Source organism: Grus americana, chromosome 7 (genome assembly GCF_028858705.1).
Source record: "Grus americana isolate bGruAme1 chromosome 7, bGruAme1.mat, whole genome shotgun sequence".
NCBI lineage: Eukaryota > Metazoa > Chordata > Aves > Gruiformes > Gruidae > Grus > Grus americana.
This window is the reverse complement of record NC_072858.1, coordinates 7,990,990-8,011,137: the sequence shown is the minus strand read 5'-3', so window position 1 is coordinate 8,011,137 and position 20,148 is coordinate 7,990,990. Positions and strand designations below refer to the sequence as shown.

At 38.1% G+C, this 20,148-nt stretch overlaps 2 protein-coding genes across 3 annotated transcripts in view; one reads left to right on the top strand and one right to left on the bottom strand.

Moving 5' to 3' along the window:
- Positions 1-7,727, top strand: part of SLC18A2 (solute carrier family 18 member A2) — a 30,803-nt gene extending 23,076 nt beyond the window's left edge. For both annotated transcript variants that reach the window (XM_054832739.1, XM_054832738.1), the window contains exons 11-16: positions 1,451-1,529; positions 1,776-1,827; positions 2,276-2,339; positions 3,433-3,552; positions 4,114-4,247; positions 6,147-7,727. In XM_054832739.1, the coding sequence (XP_054688714.1) occupies positions 1,451-1,529; positions 1,776-1,827; positions 2,276-2,339; positions 3,433-3,552; positions 4,114-4,247; positions 6,147-6,254 (557 nt within the window). In that variant the 3' untranslated portion in view covers positions 6,255-7,727. The remainder of the gene's footprint in view (positions 1-1,450; positions 1,530-1,775; positions 1,828-2,275; positions 2,340-3,432; positions 3,553-4,113; positions 4,248-6,146) is intronic.
- A 1,851-nt stretch (positions 7,728-9,578) lies between these two features.
- Positions 9,579-20,148, bottom strand: part of PDZD8 (PDZ domain containing 8) — a 65,512-nt gene continuing 54,942 nt past the window's right edge. The window contains exons 4-5 of the mRNA XM_054832169.1: positions 16,547-16,709; positions 9,579-14,180 (exon numbers count right to left, since the gene is read on the bottom strand). Of these exons, the coding sequence (XP_054688144.1) occupies positions 11,980-14,180; positions 16,547-16,709 (2,364 nt within the window). The 3' untranslated portion in view covers positions 9,579-11,979. The remainder of the gene's footprint in view (positions 14,181-16,546; positions 16,710-20,148) is intronic.

Here is a 20,148-nt window from a genome sequence, read left to right as displayed (position 1 = left end):
TTTCTTATGAATATCGGAGAGATAGGAAGGAAGATGGATGGGCAGGAAATGAGAAAATCTATGTTGCCTTGGTGAAAGATGAGCATATGCACTTAAAGGAAACGGTTTGATTTTGTACCGTAATGGCACGGCTGCTGTCTGAATCTGAATTACCTGGTCACTTAGCAGTGACCAAGTGGAAGGCTTGTCGTGGCACGCACTAATTTGTCAAACTTTCCAAGTTTTGTCAGGTTTCCCAGTTTTATTTTTCCTAAGAAGATCCAAGATTTCACAGGAACAACAGAAAAATACTGTGTCTCATTTCTTCCAAGACACATGCACAAACCATTCGACGCCATGGCACAAGGCTCCAACGTTAGGCACGGCCACCCTGTTCCTCTGCCTCTCGGGTATTTTTCGTACAATGGCAGTCCCTGCTCTCACACACACCTGCATCATCCTCCCCGGTGCTCCTCGGGCAGCCGTGCTCTCCGTTAGCGTTTCTTCCTTTGACATTTCCCCTCCGGCTGGGTCCTGCCCTGTGATTTACGTGTAGGGAGAGGATGGATCCTCAGGTACAGACTGTAATTGGCTTTTAAACCAGAGAGATTTCTGGCCACCGTGCAGCCAGCTTCTACTCCAGATGCAGCCGCTGCTGTGGAAACCTAAAGACTGGAAAAAATTCCTGGTCCCAACAGTGTGTTTTTCCAAGGGGATGTAGGGGAGAAGGAATTTACTCGGGTGCCTTCATCTGCAAGTCATTACAGATAATTAGTTGGTTTTTTTAGTTTAAACCAATAACTGATTGGTTTTAAATTAACTTTTACTGTAAATATATTGGCTAAATAACTTCAAAACCATCTTCTTAAGTTTTTTCACCTTTACATTATTGACATATGCTTCACTTCAGTCGCTGCTTGACCAAGGACCATATCGTGGCGTTACAAACCACCCTGTAACGCGAGGCCTCACGGCGTTCTTGGAGGGGGCCGTGACTTGCAAAGCCCCGGCAGCCGTCCTGGTGTCCCCTCCTCCAGGGAAGGATTCACCCACCCCTGACCGTTCTGGGCTTGCTGCATGTGCTGAGCATATGCTCCATAAGCCATGCAACCGCAAAAGAGTTGCTTTCCTTGACCTATCCCAAAGCTTATTGTAGTTAGATACAAACTTTTTGCTCTTTGTTCCGTCCCCTCTCCCATACCAGTTCTTGTAGCTGATGCTGAGAAACTCTTTTCAAAGGCGTCACATCGCACTCCCGCATTTCATAGATGATGTCCTTAGATTTCATGAAAAGGCTGCAAGAAACCGGATATTTGATTTTATTTTTTTTTTGGGGGGGGTGGGGGGGAGCTATGCACAAAGAGTCTATTAGATGCGTTCAAATCAAAATTGCAGTGTCTGGGATTTATTAGTTTCTTCTAACGCTTCACTAAAATCACTGCTGATAAAACATCTCGTTTGTATTTTTCAGGCGTTGCTTTTCTTCCAGCTAGTATCTCTTATCTCATTGGGACTAATCTTTTTGGGATACTCGCACACAAAATGGGAAGGTATGCTTAATTTAAAAATGCTAATAATCTTCCAGTCTGTTTGTGTACCGCTTCCAGTGTTTCCTAGGGCAGTGTATTGATGGTGGAAATTATTAAAGTTTGTTCTATAGTAGCAAAATTGCTTTTTTGAACATGTTGCTACTTTGGTTGTGCGACTCAACACTTCAGACGTGACTTGGAAACATTTAAGATCAGTTTTAACATCTCGGTATCACCCATCTCTGAGTGATGTTTCTTCTTTGATAGGTGGCTTTGTGCGTTACTCGGGATGCTAATCGTGGGAATAAGTATTTTATGTGTAAGTAGAAGATCATGTATCTTTCAAACCATCTAAATGTTCTTGTGTTCATCTTCAAATATGTGCTTTCCCCATGAGATTTTGCTGAAGTTTCTGCTTTATGATATGTTATTAAACAATGTGTAGTTAATAGGTTCCAGATCAGAGTGCTGAGTGCTTTCACATTTCGGTGCTCTAATTATTTTAAGGAAGAATGGCTCTGAAAGGAGGAGGATGATCCTTTTTTTGAGCTGTTGCTCAACAGTTTATTCTTGCTCATGATAGTAAGTCAGTGGTTTAATGGCACAGTTACCTGAAACGGTAGCCCAGAACAAGGATCAAACTCGTAACTCTTACATGTGTACAAAGCGTGCCATAACTACTTGGAGAATTTATCACAGAAAAAGAAAACTAACCTCATTAGCATGTGCAGCATGATGTAATTAACTGCCTGAAACTTTCTTTATAGGTACCGTTTGCTAAAAACATTTATGGGCTCATAGCACCAAATTTTGGAGTTGGATTTGCCATTGGTAAGAAAAATTACAATGACTTCTCATAGTCTGTTGTTTATGTAAAAATGACTTTATATGAAGTTACATGAGAAATCAGCGTTGTTGCCATTCTGATCTGACAGTAGTGAAGCCTGAGCTGTGGCCCAAACTGGTACGCAGAGCAAGAAGGATTAAAGGACGGTGTCAGGCAGTTTGAACCAGGCTGCTGTTAGACAAGCTGGATTCTGAAGTCTGTCCACAATTGCTCCGTTGACCTAAACAGATCGTTCAAGCTGTCCATGAATGTACACTATATATCGTTTTCAGAAATAAAGCCATGCACTGCCCAAAACCCATAGAAAATACTTTATATAGATGTTTTCATAGAAAAAAAGAAAAGACAGGCTTAAATTTTTGTTTATCTAGTAGGAATTCCCAAGCCCATAGGCATGTAGTCTTCTTCAAGTAGTACGTGTGAACTTTGCTTATGCTGGACCACGCAGTCAGGCTGGGGTGGGGACCATGGCTTCATTTTTAGGGCTTGGCTGGTCAGCAAGTGTTCTGGGGCATCCTCATTCATGAGGGATGTGTAGTTAGGAAAGAAGTTACAGACACAACTACAAACCCCAGTATCTCAGCAGTTTTGTCAGCTGTCTCGTGCTGTTTCTTGCTAGCAATGAAAGCGTGGCTCAAAAGACGTGTTAAAACCAATGTAATAATTTTGATTGACCGGAGACTAATGCAATCTTTTAGGCCTGCAGTAAGTGTAAGTTCACACCAAATGACTTTTCCCTAAGTGAGAGCTACTTGGCAGGTAACCTGAGCTGGGAGCCTTTGCACGGACAGTTGTTGGGAAGCGGTTGACAGGCTCTAAGCTCGCATCTCTTTTGTCCTCTGGCAAGTGTCACGTGTACACATTTATACATGTCCATGACCTCAGACACAGTAAAGAACATAAAAAGCACAGATAATACAGTCTAGTTTTACACAAAACTGTTGCTTATTGAAGCATCCTTGTAGTTGCTTTTGTGTCCCTTTTTAGCACATAGTTGACCAAGACATTAAAAGGGGGCGAGGAGAGGGGGGGAAAGGCAGTACTTTTCTGAAATATCTTTCCCTCCCTTATGACCAGGAATGGTGGACTCCTCCATGATGCCAATTATGGGTTACCTCGTAGATCTGCGTCATGTATCAGTCTATGGCAGCGTGTATGCAATAGCTGATGTTGCTTTTTGCATGGGCTTTGCCATAGGTAAGTCCAGCCTTTTCCTGCCTATGATGCACAGTTAAGAAAAGAGAATATGCTACAATGCCAGGTGTGAATCCCAGTGGCATTTGCAGGCTTTATGAGCAGGGGTTTTTATTTTCTACATGAAATCAAAGCAGAGGAAATTGTGTTTGGCATCTGTTCCTCTTCTGTGCCCCGATGCCGTGCTCAGCTTTGTTAGTTGTAAGAGGCTTGAAGGTGTCAGGCACTGAACACCAATAGGATATCCCTAGGAAATAAGCCTTGGAACATTTAAAATTAACACCACAGCTGTGCTCCTACTGGTCTGTGAGGGGAGTAACTCCCACTGAGCCCCTGCCTGCTTGAGTGCATGGTACAGATGCCCCTATAGCACCTCTGATTTCTTCAATGAATGTGGAGTATGGAGCCAGGAAAGGTTTATGTTATAATTACAAACATGTCTTTCCATTCCTCAAATCAATTTGTAAAGCAGGAGTTTAGTACATAAAATTACTGTTGTTTGAAGTGACTGCTGCAAATTTTGTGTCTGAGGAATCTTCAGAAAAGGGTTTTTATTTATGCAAGGTCCCTCTGCTGGTGGTGCCATTGCAAAGGCCATTGGATTTCCATGGCTCATGACAATTATAGGGATTGTGGATATCCTCTTCGCCCCCCTGTGCTTTTTCCTTCGAAGTCCACCTGCCAAAGAGGAGAAAATGGTAAGCATAACAAGATTTCTTTCAGTTTTGGGGTTTTTGCTCTCTGAGTAAATATGAAAGTAAGTCTCCTTTCCACAAGACCTGGAGCGACCAGGTCCACTGAATTCTTATTCCATGAGTTCTGCCCTAGGACACCCATGAATGTGCCTGCAGGAATGTTTCACTCCTATTGCTCACTGTTGGCTTAGCTTGTCACTCAAAAAAAAAAAAAAAAATTCCTGCGTTGATCGTGTAGTCCTTTTCCATCATTCCCCCTCCTATACCACTCTCCTCTCTCCCTTCCTTTCCCTTTACTGTAGCCCAGTGTGCCCTTTCATGTAACGTCCTTGATCTGCTCCCCTGCTCTGCTGTTGCAAGACTTGCCGTTCCTATAGATTTATCCTGGATCAGGTTCAAAAGCCCTCTTACTGCAGGAGGGGACCCACTGCGTTGCTCACTAGGTTTCCTCTGCTCAGCAAGCTGATGGGAAGCTCCCAAAGGAATTGGAGTTACAAGGCAGTGCAGTCAGTAGGCAGAACAATCCCTGGTGGGATTCCAGGGCTGGGAAAATCGTGGAAAATAAGTCCCAATCTTTGCTGCAACATCTGTCACCATCTTTAGGTCTAGCCCACCCAGTGCTCCATCCTTGTTCGTGCTGAACAAGGTTGACTTGGGCCCAATATGTAATGTCTAGCTGTTTATTCCGGTGAAAAGAAAATGTAATTTTTGCATGGCCATGGTTTTACTATACAGCATCACATCTCTGCGAGGTAAGGCCAGAACCTGCTGTGTATGCTGCTCATGCTTTGTACTAGCATGAGCAGAACAGAAGGTGGAAAAATGAATCTTGCTGAAATAGTGGTGTACATGAGGCCAGAGACCTTTTCTTTTGCACATATTTGGACTGCAGAATCCCAGAGATTTCAGTTAATCCCTTGTCATGACCTTTGCAGGCTGCACTGATTTTTTTTCTTTTTTTTTTTTTTTTAATTTACTAAGGCTGAAGAACAGAAAGAAAAAAGAAAAAAAAAAAGCTGCTGTTGTTTGCTAGAGATAGGAAGTTTATCATGTGCTTCCCTGGTCACTGACAGGGTTTCACTTGTAACATGAAGTAATCACTGAAGGGACAGGACCTCTCCCCACGGCTTAAACACCTTCCACTGTCTGTCCCCACCCCCCCAAACATACCTTTAAATGCCAAGTGACTCCTGTTCCCAAAGAGGCTTGTGTCAGTGAACTGATGTGCCATGTCTTTTGGGGTTGAAAAGAGTCAAAAGGGGAGTCCCTACCTCGTGCTCTTTGCCTAATTAATTAGAACAACAACTTAATCCCATTCAATGTGAAATACGCTACACAACTGCTCCGAGTCCAGACTCCGATTGTCCTAGGAAAAATTCATCCCAAAGAAGATAACGCTGTAGCTGGCCCTGACTGCGCTAATCGCTTGTAGCTTGCCAGGGCTGTCAAGGCGCAGTATTTGGACCACCCGCTCGGCAGAGCCGGGCTGCGCTGCCCTGGGGCCCCGCAGAAAGGCACAGGCAAAGAAAAGCCAGTAAGGGATGCTCGGCTCGAGGCAGTAGGAGTCCTCTTGCTTATTCATCCAGCTTTTAATAGATAGAGATTAAATATAGGAGAAATTACTTAACTGGAGAGGAGGTAGCTGTATTTCAGTTTAATACACAGGCTGAAATACTGGTAATAGAAATTTGCTGGTGATGTGTTTAGGGCCAAGATCCCACCTCACCTAGCCCCATAGACTTGATTTACTCTAACTGAAATCAGTCTGGGCTCTGCTTCCAGGGAGGAGAGGCGCATCCCTGAATGGTGGATGCAGCCGGATGGCTTCCCGGTGGAGGCAACCACAGACCTCAGCTGGGCACCGAGCAGAAATGCTAACGTTCACACTCTGTTCTCTTGTAGGCAATACTCATGGATCACAACTGTCCGGTGAAGACAAAAATGTACACCCAGAACAACATCCAGTCCTACCCCATAGGTGATGAAGAAGAAGAATACGAAAGCGATTAATAACACAAAAAGCCATATAACATTTTGGTGTACAAAATGCAGTGTTTCATGTGAAACGTCTCATCCAGAAATAGGTTTTAGTTGTACTGTACATTTAATAGTGAAATGGTCAAAAAAAAAAAAACCAAAGGTATATTATTCATCACCCATGGTTATAAAGCAGACTGCTAACCGCCTTAGAAGGGGGGGAAAGCTTTTATAGAGGATTTGTATAGTGTTAATCTTTATTTTGTGTATTTAATTTTATTGAATATTATACTATATTTTTTATTAAATGTGTAGCATAAATCTGTATAAACTTGTGAATTTTAACTATTTGTTTTTTAAAGTCAGCTCATTGACGTACAATATTTCATATTTTATTTGGAGTCATGAGTTACTGTCAGGAGCTCGGGTCTTTCTTACCTAATTGGAAGGGGAAAGAAAAAGAAAGAAGCAAAGCTCAAAGAAAACCTATCCAATTCAATTGTAGCCTTAAGTGCACTGAGAGGAGCTGAAGGATGGAATTCAGGACATCGCCATCACTGATTTGATCAACTTTAGGTCGTAAGTTAGTGAAATAAAAGGCACAACTTCTTTGCCAATTTAAAAAATGAGCTCTCTGAAGCACTCATGGAATGTTGGGGAAAACAGTATTTTAAACAGATGAGTGTCCTGCTATTAGTCAGTACTATTTAATGGAATTTTAATTAGTTAACCAGTTGTGCACTATGAAGCCCCCAAAACACACACTGGGTAAACAAGTAGGTATGAATGTGCACTGTTCCTTTCCCTTAAAGGGAGTAAGAACAGCATGAAGATACTTTTTATATTTCCATCTTTTGAATCTTTTATTTTTAACATATCTCAACTTTATTTTAGATGCATCTTAAGTGACTGGTTAAGAAAAGCTACAGTATCACAGTATTTAGTCTTGGCATGTACTGAAAGTAAGCTGATTAACTTAAGCAGTTCAAACAAAAAACTATTTTATGTGCATTTGCATACACATCTAGAAATTCAATATATATTTATTTTTAAAAAGTGAGGTAAATACCAACTTTGCTAAAAATAATGGAAAAAAAAAAAGACCAGTTTGTTGCCAGTATCTCTTAACATCTGGGGACAGAGTCTAATACAGGTAAAGCGCTGGTATTGGGAGTCCCTGTCTGCACTGTGAAAAAATCAGACTTTGAAAGAAGTGTTTTAAAACAATCCCAATGTCCTTATTAACCGTGGTGAATCTTTTCATTTGTAAAATTAAAATCTTCATGTGCCTTCTTTCATGCAATTGCAGATGTTTATGTACCACAGTATAGATGCTATGTTTACATATAGTTTTGTAAAGTGTATATACTATGGTCAGAAAATAGGAAAAATATAGTGGATCAAACTTTAAGTATTGCTTTGTCAATAATTATGCATTCAGACCACATTAAAATAAAGTTATCTGAAAGAACTTCATGATCTATTGTAATAGAGTAAAAATAATAAAAAAAAAATCCCCCTCATGTTTTGCCTTATGCATTGTGTTTTACTGTATACTAGGTGGGGCGGGGGGGGAAGCCAACAAATATTTCAGGTTGTGGGAAAAAGCTCCTCATTTCTAGTCCATTTAACTGAAACATTTTCACTCCAGGTCATAAATACATGCAAATTGGTTAAGTAACTGTGATAGCTTCCAAAAATCAGTCTGTCATGTGGCTGCTGCTCTGAGATTTAACTTTTGGGAAAGAGGTAAGGCCAAACTGTGCAGCACCAGGGGACACCCCTGTATGTTCTTTAAATAAGGGTGAAGATTCTGAGAAAACATTGTAAGAGACTTAAATTGTGTGAAAGGCAAAGCAATACAGCCTAGGGTTGATTTGAAAAAAAAAAAAATCTACTTACAGATTGTCATAGTGGTCTATGTTCAGTTGCATTTTTTTGAATAGATAACAGATGGAAACCCTTCCTTCAAAGCCAAGAGGTGTCTGGAGACAGAGTACTTCACTGCCACTGAATAAGTAACAATTGTGCAGATTATTTACATTAGGTTCAGATGTTAATGGTCTAGATCATATGGATACTTGAAACTCTGCCCCAAGAGAAGTTATTTTACTCACTTTACTGAACTCTCTTGGTCAACATCAAATTGTTAATCCAATTAAATTTGAAACTAATATACCAATGTTAGAATTCTAAATTATCACTCAACATGGTCATTTATTTACCAGCTGATTAACCACTGTATTGCTTAAACTCACAAGTATAAAAGTGATGCAAACATAGCAAATTATATATTTTTTTTTTAAAAAAAGCATAGAATGGCTTACTTCATGGCTTGGTTTTGTACTTTTGAGCACATCAAAATTAAGGAACCTGCCACACAAAATGCATATGAGAAGGAGGCCCAAGGACAGATGAAATGATCGCATTCCTTTTCTGCAGATGGAGCCAAGTTTCCACTGGGGCCTTACAGACGAGCATCTTACCACGGTTTGCTCCGCTCCTGCTCCACCAGAAGTTAGAGGAAGACAGAACTAAGAGCCACACAGACACCTACATTTGGGGTCTCTATGCCACCTTTTCCCCCCAAAAATATATACTTAGCAGCTGATCTACATTTTTGATTTTTGGAGGAATAAGTAAGTAATCAAACCCTTTTTGCTGTCAGTCAGGAAGTAACTTCAGTCACAGAAAATAGACAAAAAAACCCCCTCATTCTGTTCTGGAATAATTTAGGTTCTTTTATATTTTGATCTGTATCGATTTAAGTGTGATAAAGTCACTTAATTCACTGGCTCCCACTATTTAGTCCTCCCGTGTAGTTTTAAAATTCCATCCATGTTTTATTTCAAATTTGAGGGAAAAACCCCCAAGGATAAACTGATTAGATAAACATGAGCTAGTAAACAGTGAGGATTTGTTTAGTTGTTATCCATTAACACTTTGAAGGACAGGGCAAGTCAGAAGAATTTTTCCTGAACCATTTTTCCCCCTAATGTAACTGGTGGTAGTCAACTATCTATCAATAACAGAATAGCAGTATTAGTTCAGCAGTGCTTGGAGGTCTTAAGGAAACCCACAAACATCCTTAGCATTTTATAAAATTCTCTAGCTAAACAAAGAATCAACAGGAATCACCATTTTGAAAGAAATCTGCATCTACTATTAAACTGTAGAATAAAAAAATAAATGCACATGCAAATAGAAAGAATGCCTAAAAGCCCAATTAATCCAGCCACCAGTAGGTTTTAGTGCAAAAATGTGTGCTTTTCTCCCAAAGATTTTTAAGTAGTGACTTTACATGATAAACTACTACAATAAGTTTTTTTAAAAAAATATTAACACAATGCAAAGAAGTTGATAATTTAGCAAAACTATTTTATTAAAGCTTATTCTCATGATAAAATAATAGCCAACAAAATCATATTAGGCAGATCTTCTGCAAATGTGTGTAGCTGCCACCTATTCAGATATCATTAAGTCAAGATATTCTTGTTTTCTGTGGTATTCTTTATTTTCAGCTATTTACAGTCAAGCATGAAGCAAAGATTACATCAGGAATGTAGTATTACAATTTTCCCCTTGAGATTCACCGTTTATTGTAATTAATGCCAGATAGGAATTTATGTTTTCCTTCTTATCACTAAAATACAACTATTTTGCCCTTTTCCCATTCAGTATATTTAAAAATATTGCACTACGTTTAATTTATCTCTTACAATCATCATTAGCAACACTATACGAGGAAAACTATATCCAGCTTTTCTTACCCACTGTATTACACAAGTCAATTTAAAACTTTGAATGCATTTTTTATATCAGTAGTTGCATTGTTTTCACAGCTCCTTCATGTGTACCAGGGTTTAAATGAAGTACTTGGATATATTTGAAAACCTCTATAGTAGTCCATAAGAGCAAACACTGATGGAGATTGAATGCAGATCACCACCAATGGTAAGCCACTGAGAAAATGGAGTGGGGAAGTCTTAATACGCATCTCAAGCAAGTATAGGTTAAATAACTTTTAGTCAATAAGGGAAGCTAATTTTGTGCGATTATTTGCTGAAGCTTAATTTCAGAAGTGTGTCACATGCCTATTTTAGCATGGATAGTGTTTTCCATACATCAACTAAATAAGTATCAACTGCCCAGAACTCACAAAAATGTGCAAGTAGTTGCATGAGTGGAAGTAACCGTTTTGTTTAGAAGTACAAGTATGCTTTTCCATCTGTGAAAACCATTGCTTCTTAATTTTGCCCATCACAAAATAAACTGAGAAGTAGATTTAATGGAGACGTATATTACAGGCGCCTGAAAATTTAAATGAGTTATTTTACCATCTTAGATTCAACTCCATTTCCACAAAGGCATTTTTTTTTCTACTACCAGTGATACTGATACCAGTGCCTAACACAGTACCTAAAATAAAGATGATATTTTATATGGCATTTCTATACACAGAAGATGAAACAGGGACATGTTTACAGGAAATAAATAAGAACAACGGCCTTAGCCAGGTGATGCTAAGATCCACAGTTTACACATAGCACAAGACCAGATAGTTCTTTTCAAAAGCTGCTGGCTGAAGTTCTTCCTCATCTCTACTGCACTCACTTGTTTAGACTCAAATAAAACATGTTATGTACACTATAGGACACTTTTCTGACAAAGGTGATCCTTCTGCTCAGACCATCTCTTCTGTGCAAGAAGCTGAATGCAACTTACCACTATGTGATTACTCAAAAGCGCTGAGAGAACATGTTTAGCTGTTTCATAAAGTATTTTGTACCTTAAGCTTTCTGAAATGATAAAGTCTGCAGCAAAATATTAATTTTTTAAGTTACTTAAACTGTCATTAGATGCTTTTTCATAGAATGCAATGAAACCTCCAACAATTTTCCTTTATCAGGTTATCAGATAATACAACAACACTTAAACATATAATTTTCTTCTGGAAGGCAACCAGTCTCTTATCTCAAAGATATTCCCAATTAAATTATTATGAGATACTGGTATGTACTTTCATGTCTAGTATTATTCAACCAGGATACAATAGCCCCAAGTTCTAAGGAGGATTCTTTTAGCATAGCACTACTATATTTGATGTCAATTACAAACTATGAGAAGTTCTTGTATTTAACAAAAACATGAAAAACAAATGATATGCAATGTTAACTTCAGTAAATACTAATAACAGACAAAATGAAAGACCTTTTGTTTGCTTTCATCATTATGTTTGGCAAAAAATGCACATCTACCTATAAGACATACAGTAACTGTGATCCACATTTTAAAGCCTGGTCCCTCAGTGACTTCTCTGTCAGTCATCAGCCTAGGCATGCAACAAGCTTATAACTTTTTCATCATACAATGGAAAATAAACATTTTGAAAATCCTGCCAGTTTCCTCTTGAAAACAGTAGCTAAAATAAAAGGGGGGGGGGCAGCACAAATAATACATTAAGGACACCACACACATTAGTGTGAAATGGTAAGGTTACATAATTAGAAAAAATAAAAATAAGTTATTAAAAATAAATTTCCAATATAAACCCCAAAATGTAGTTTTAACCAGCCAGTTTAACAAAATGATGGTGCTGTAGCTGGAGAAGAACCATTATGAGCTGTACTCTTGCACAGGCAAATAACTGGAGAAGCAGGACATGTACATTGTACCAGTGTTTTCATTTAATTTGTGTGTGTGTTTAAGTGCAAAGTATTCTTCTAGTCCATTCCTTCAAAGGCTAAATATGTAAATATCAGTCTACTGATTGAGGTGGATCAACTGGTTCTTCCGATATGATGTTGAATGTTGGAGCCTCCGTCAGACTGACATCTTCATTATCCATCTCTTCTGCTATATTAGGTTCCTCTGAATCTTTAGTCACTTTTTTGGACTGCCGCTCTAATGACAGGTTCTCCAAAGACTCTATATCCTCAATGCCTGCTCTGTAGTGGATCATCAGCAGCGTAAGGGCCTGCAGTCTTTCACCTGACTTAGCCAGTGCAGCAGAAATCAAAGCTTTTTTCCTCGCATCGGTTGTCTCTTTTTCTTCTTTAACGAGTGAATTATTATTTTCCAGCTCCTGATCTATTTCATTCTGCAGCTTATCCAACATAAATTCTAATTTCTGAAAACGCTCCTCTGTGGGTAAACTTCTATAGAGATCACGTCCAATTTCTTTAACGGCAATGAAGACGCTGTCATCTAGACCACCCTCCTTTCGGACCAACTTTATCCCAGTGCCTCCTGCACGTTTTGAAGGACTGCTTGGCCCACTGATTTCAGTATCGCTACTTTCGTTATCTGAAGTGTTTGGTGTGTGCTTTGGCGAAGGTTCTACCACCTCTGCTCCTTGCTCAGAAAGGCGAGCTTTGGGGACTTGACGAAGGTTTAACAAACGAGTGCTTGTATTGATGATATGCCTGGTCAAACCTGTAGTTCTGTTAACAGACTTAGATTCCGAATCAACACGAGAGGAGGCAGCCTGAGGAGCTTCCTGTCCTTCTGCTCTACAGCTTCCCACAGTTCGATCAAGTCGCTTTTCAGCTCCTACACAAAAGGGTGTCTCAGTTAGACATTTTTCTTGACATTTTTTATGGCAAACGTAAGCACAGAGCATGCACTGTGAAGCCGCTTTAGTCCATACTTTCTTTTTGCAGTAATCACACCAAGTTGGATTCTGAAACTGAGTATCTTGAAAGTTATGCTTGTTCTCTGTAAGAACAATTTGTCCCAAGTAAGGATCCTCTTTCTGAAGTGCACGAGCTTCTTCTTCCAAGTGACATTCCCTTTCTTTCTCCAGGAAAAGGTTTGAATCATCTATTTCACCTTCTTTTAAATATTTGAAGTGTAAAGTTACATCGCCATAACAAAATTTTTCATTGAATCCCTTATGGGTTGTCAAATTCCGCAATGCTGTTCTAGTAGTCACTGCTGCTTTAGGTGTAGGAGCATTCAGTTTAAATGTTCTAATATACTCCATTGAGGATGTAGCTATACAATCTAAAGCAATTTCTTCAAGTTTTATACTTGCATATCCTAAGCAGATAAAGCCACCTGCTTTGAAAGGGTCTCTGCACCACAGTGCAACATTAAGGTACTTATGGTATCCTTCTACTTCAAAGAGACAGGAGGACGTTCTCGTCCTTGGCCATCGGCCTTGCCGGATTTTATAAGGAATTTCTGGCGATTCCCATGTTTGGTGATCATCTCCACTATCTTTGTAACTACGTGCATTTTCTGAAAGTCCATCTTTTAATGTATCTTGTTTTGGTGCTGCTATTACTTTTGATACTGTTGGGTCTTCTATTTGATCATTATTCTTTACTACCTTCTCTGTACATTTATCTCCGTTATTTGTAGGTGGAGGTGGCCTCTCTGGTTTTTCAGAAGATACACCTCCAGTTTCTAACAGATTTTGAGTTTCACTACCAGGCAAAATAGGCTTACTTTGTGGCCTAGGTGGCACAGGAGGCTTAGTACTGGATCCTTGTGATTGTTTACCTGATTGCTGTGATGCATCTGAACCCTCAATAGTTTTGGGTGTTGCCGCTTTAGCTCCATCCTTTTGTTGCGTTTTTGATGTTGTCTGATAGCTTCCTAAATGTAGTTTTCGATTCAGAATCGGAGATATAGTTCCAAGTGGTTTAGCAGCAAGTATTACTACTGAACGTTTGGGACTCGGAGTTGTTGGCAGATCTTCTTTTTGGTCAGGTGATTCACAAGCTAAGTCCTCAAATTCTGAATCAAAATCTCTGTTATCAACATCAGCTGATAAACTACCTTGGTCATCTTCTGGCTGTGTCAAGAAAGCAGTGTCTTCCAATTGTCCAAATCCATCCTGCAGTGCTGAACCATGCTGATTATACCCAACAGGCCTTTCATAAAAGACTAAAACTCTGTCCCCAGCCTGTCTAATAAGCTTCAACACTTGGACAGTTGATGTGATTTTAACACCTATTAAAAAAAGACAAAAATTGTTAAATTTTAATTGTTATAACAATCTAAATGGCCAAAAATAGTTGACAAACACGTTTAGATCTTTCATAGTGGTAATAATACTGTTGCTCACTAACAGAGAAAGTAAATTATGACAGAAGAGCTTAACTGAAATCTAACAGATGGATCCTTTCCATTTTATTCATACAAATATATCCCTTCAGGAGCTGAAAAAGATACTAACATAAATACTCCAGTGTACTGTTTGTTATTAATGCCATAATCTTATAGAGTAATGTTGATTTTATACACTAACATTTTTAACCTTGGTCTTATAATAAGTCTGGGCTTTTCAGCAGCAGGCATTTAACAAAGGATTCAAAAGAGATGGGTATCTTTAAATACAGTTATAATTAAAACAGAAGCAGGCTAACAAAGAATATAGTTCCAATATGTTAATGAAGTACAGGCATGATGCTACATTCTCAGTGTGGCTGAACAGTGAACTGAATCATCTTCCTCATCAGAAGTTTCAGAGCCATTTGACAGTACCTCCAGCCTATAGTAAGGTTCAACAAATTCCACGCAAGCTAAAATATCTTAATAAGCACACAGTCCAAATAAAGTCATGCAGAGGGTTATGTAAAAATGCCTTTTCCCTTGTTCTAGAGCAATCATCAATTGCCTGTTCGAAGCAACTCAAAACCCTTTTAAATCACTGGAACAATGCAACGGGGACTTAGGCAGCACCTAATCACAATAACTCATTGGAGTGGTTAAATTCTGGTCTGTAAAACCTCTCAGGTAAAAATTTAAAAAAAAAATTAAAAAAATTAATGTGACTGTGCTAGCAGGGAGTATAAATAGTTCATGCTGTAAGTGTATGGAGTTCTATCTTCATAGTATTTGACCACACTAACTCTTCTATAGTACCTTAATGACTTAGTAGAAACAAATACAAAATTATTTTACCTTTTATTTATACGGATAATGTTTGGAGAAGAAATGTGTGTCCTGTCACATTCGGGGATATCTGGAATACTATATATAGCTCATAATTATGCAGTTCTTTCTGCATTTTTCTCTACCAATGACACAATGGAGATAACCTCCAAATTCACAATATAACCCTAACAGGATTTCTTTTACCGTTTTTCCTCTAGAGTAATTTCAGTTTACATTCTATTTTATCAGTGTACCTACACTTATTTCTAAAATGTTATTAATATACAGTGATATTCCCACTCCTTTTTTAGTCTTCATATAAATCCCAGGACAGTATACAAACCCCAACAACTTTAAACTAAGCTACTTATGATTCCTACTCCATAATGTTTTTTTGAGTCCCACAACATCCAGCAGAATAGAAAACATCGCATTATTTCTTAATGATCATAAACAGGTTCCTATCTGCTCCTTCCACTAAGTTGATTAGCCACAGTTCTTGTTAACGGTCTATTTGTCCTTCTGTCCACTGCCATATTCTGTAGGTCCCCTCCAATTCTCAAGTTTAAAGCAGTAAGATTTCTAGTATCCATTTCTATTATGGTTTATGATAATGATCTAGTTCTCTGTTGGTGACAGGGCCCATATAAAACAGAAGTATTCAAGCTATATCTGGAGATGGTCTACTTTAAAATTGTAGAATATAAACTAGTATCAACCCACTTCATAATGCCCAGGGATTTCAACACAATCTTTATTAAAAAGCCAAACACACACAGTGCCCTCTCCTGCAGAAGGGTAAATTGTTGCCTCAATGCAGCACCTAACCCGCCAGTTACAATTTGGCCAAAGTCTTCAAATATGAGAACTTCACAGTGGATTTCTAAATAATACTTAAGCTCCTACCTGTCACAGCTGACAAAACTTGATACTAAAAGTATAAAAATACTATAGAATACTCAGCAGATCTTCTTGGGTCATTTTCACATTTCAGACAATTACTCTGTTAGTAAAAAATATGTTTATACTATTTGTTCCATACTCTGTTTAGTACCTTTAGGTTCAAAGCCGAGTATGCAGACCAGGGATGTAAAATGTTACGGTTTTCTTTGTAAACTAAATTTATTTCAGTGACATTATAAAATGCGTCGAGTAGAGAACCTCACAGCATCGCTATCAGAGCAGTTAAAGGTATATTTACATTCAAACGTTTATTCAACTTTATTTTGGCTTTTACCTAGCAAAGAGTGAATAAATATGCAAGAAAATGAATCAAGTGAATGACAAGCTTAAGTGGCCATAAACAGATAAATGTTAGTTTTTATTATGAGTGGCAGACACAACTAATTCTTGAGAAAGGCAGTCTAGTTGAACTGTATGCAGACATGTCCCCCAGTTTGCAAGATGGCACTTATTTTAAAAGTCGACATATTACTCACTGCCAATTGCTAGAAGTCTGTCTCCCCTCTGTAGATCAGCAGCTGCAGCAGGTGAGTTTGGAGTCACAGTTTCAATGACAACATGCCCTGCATCTTCTTCCTTGGACTGCACAAGGCGGAGCGTGAGCCCAACACTTTGCAGATTCCCTTTCACTAGCTCTGCCTAGAGAGAAAGAAGTTAAAAGTTATGAGTACGTCAATTAAGCTGACTGCAAGGATTCATGGTTACTAATGATCATTTAAATAAAATTATACAACTGATATTATTTTAAAAAATGACATTAGGACAGCCATTGACTTCATTAAGAAGATTATCACATAATAGATTAACTGTCTGCCAATCCAGTTTACACCTTTGAAGAAAAACGGAACCAAATGTCACCAGTTCCAAAGAGCCAAGCATGCCAAAACTAGAGAGCAGTGCAAGGAGCTGTCAGCAAAATAAATATATATATAAAAATAAGTGTACGTGTGTACGCATCAGTACAATAGTTTATATATGACTAACAACAATATTGAGCTGACCTATGCAAATACAAATCAGCAGGAAAGGCAATACATGGCTCATCTTCACAAAAAGCCCCAGTCCTAACAGAGCTACAACTAAACCCAACCTCAACATCCATTTTATTGGGAAGAAGTTTCAATAAAATGAGCGCTGTACCATCAATCTAGGTATCACTTTGAATATACCACATTTGTGTTATAAAACCTGTTACTATGAGTAGTTCTTCAGTTGTCTATATAAAAAGGTTTGTAGTGAGAAAACTATTATGTACTTACACATTGCTAAAGCATATTTAGAACAAATCTAAATTAACAATAGCTTAAGAAGTTTCTTCAAAGACTCAGAACCCTTTTCTCATATTCATCTTGCAAAATAAATACAAGATAAAATTTAACTCAATCTCAAATATCTTATTCTTTAACAAAAAAAGCAAACAACTGAGGTGCAATCTGTGTAGTAGAGTTTCATCCCACGTTCATGCACTCATGATCTCTTATAATTTGGAAGTCTCTATTGAAGACTATAGCTAGGTAGTGGTCAACTGTTTACACACCTTAGTGTCCGAGATCTCTGGAAAATTTTTTCTTAATGAAGACTGTCCTTAATGAATTTAAAAATATTCTCTCTTCCCTAAAGCACATTCCTTCTGGACTGTTTCAAATGACTGTCTGCTGTCATTCTGCCAAAGTATGTTCTGTCTATTTGAAAGAGGAACTCATAGTCTATGTTTCAGCTCCAAGGACAGAAATTTAATTTGCTTTTTTGATTCCCAAGAACAGAGACACACACACTGTTTGTAGAAAACCTCCATAGGAAATTTTCTATTTGGTTTCAGTTTCCTGATTTTAGGTAAACAGTCTTCTCCATCCTTCTGCATTTACTTTGTTGCTATTCAATAGTTGATGTTTGAACTGTCTGGAGTTGATCCTCCTCTTCTGAGGATGTGTTCGTTTGCTTAGTTTTGTACAACAGCTTTCCACAGCTGAAGTGCATTACTTAACTCCAGTACATGACACTCTCCTTGGCTGCATGGCTTTCAGTCCTTCCCTATACTCTTAATAGCACCACATCTTGGTTTTTAATTGTTGTTCAGTTCTTTATAGAAATAAAAATGCTACACTAAACAGTTTGCTTAAGAACAGCATTGAGTTTGAAAAAAGCAGACTTGCATTAACTTTCTAAGCTTTGTCACTAGGTTTCTGCATTTCCCAGTTAGATATTCTCTCAAACTTTGTTAACATCTATTGTGAGTACCAAGTAACATATGTAAGAATAACAAGACCAAGTATAAGCTTAATTGCATTATAGAAGAACCTTGAATCTTGAAACTGCAATCAAGTAAATAGTTACCTACAGAAACAACTGTGGTAGGAGTTTTTTTGGGGGGGTTGATTTTAATTAAGGCCGTTCCCATTTACACCAAAGAAACTCTGACACATAAGTAAATTTTAAAAAATTAAATAATAGACTCTTAAGTTTTAAGAAACAAAGAAAAAGTATTAGAAATATCTGTGGAAGAAAAGAGAAACTTTTTTTGAAAGAGAAGAATTACTCTTCTGCTTTAGTTCTTTATTTATAATATGGCTTTAAGTTAGCAATTCATAAATGTTGCATGTGCTGTATGGAAACAATATGAACAATTACTACAATTTCAAACAACACTAGTTGAATATTTTAACTGACAAAACCACGAATGACATGAATTTGCAGTGGCAGCATACAAGCCTGCAACAAACATCCCTTCCAAAATCACTCCCCTATGCTATGTAGCTCTACATATTATTATCAAACAACAAGGAGATCATTATTTCTGAGATTTGCCACAGAGTCTAAATACTCAAATCTCAGTTTTCCTATGATGGTTTCTTTGAAAGTCTTGCTCTAAATGACTAAGGTTGCAAAAAGATTTCCAAATCCTTGTGTTTGAATAGATAACGGAATTATCATAATGAAGATCAGAAAATAAACTCCAACTTACGAAATGCCGACAAACACGAATATTACAAAGGACTGAAAAGCAAACTATAATCATTTTTTGCCCTAATTTTTGTTAGTCCACTGAAGTATAAAGCTCTTTAGTGAGAGAATTTCAGGGAAGAAATAGATGCTTAGACAGAACAGTGGAGAAAAAAAAAAAAACACAACAAACCAGGATGATTTTCCTCTTAACACTAAATTATTCTGTCCACTTAACTGCACTCCTTTAGGGATACATCTATTTTGATGATATGTAGTTTCTTCTGAAATCTTACATTAGTTCTGGATCTTAACGCCCTGCACTGGAGTTAATTAGTAAAACATGATGTTTTAAAGTCATAGCTCATCTAAGATGGATAGTCTGTTAGTTTTGCAGAAGTGCAGAAGAAATGTTGCTGTAAATTTGTTTGAAACATGAGATAACTCTTGTGCAATCAGTCTTTGAGCAGATCAGAAAAACATCCAGCTACTGAAACTACTGAAGGAAGCTGGCCATTGTAACACTTCTACAAGAGTTACCTCATGCAAATCTACTTTCTTTTACCGTTGGATATTTTCTCATCCATTCAAAGAGTGGCACAAAGTGATAAGATTTCTAAAGACCCGTTCTTCAGAAAGCAACAAGCCTCATTTGAAAGAGAATGTCAGAAGGAAAACAAGAGCTGGTACTGCAGTATCTAGTGTTTTGAAGAAAGGTAGCAATGTGTTAGTACTTGCAATCACGGCAAACTACGTGATGAGTAGATATGGGGAAAGGGCATAATTAGACAGTAAAAAAGAAAAAAAAAAGTTACCAAACGCTTTCTTACAGTTTGTCAGTGTAGACCCTCATCCTCTTGAGCTCCCTTTGAATCCAAGGACTACTTTGAGCACATCTCAATAGTGGATGACTTAATGAAAATATTCTCTACCATACAAGACTCGAAACCTCTGAGGTGATTCCCAGCATTTCACCCTTCCCTCCTTTCCCAGGGTGAGACCACATAAAAGAAACAGCTGGGACCAAAGAGACTTAGGTATCTCAGAACATTTGGTTCCCATGCAGGGACACTAACTGCAGATTACAGAGCGTATGACTCACTGACGGCAAGGAGACTTCCAATATTCCAGCAGTATC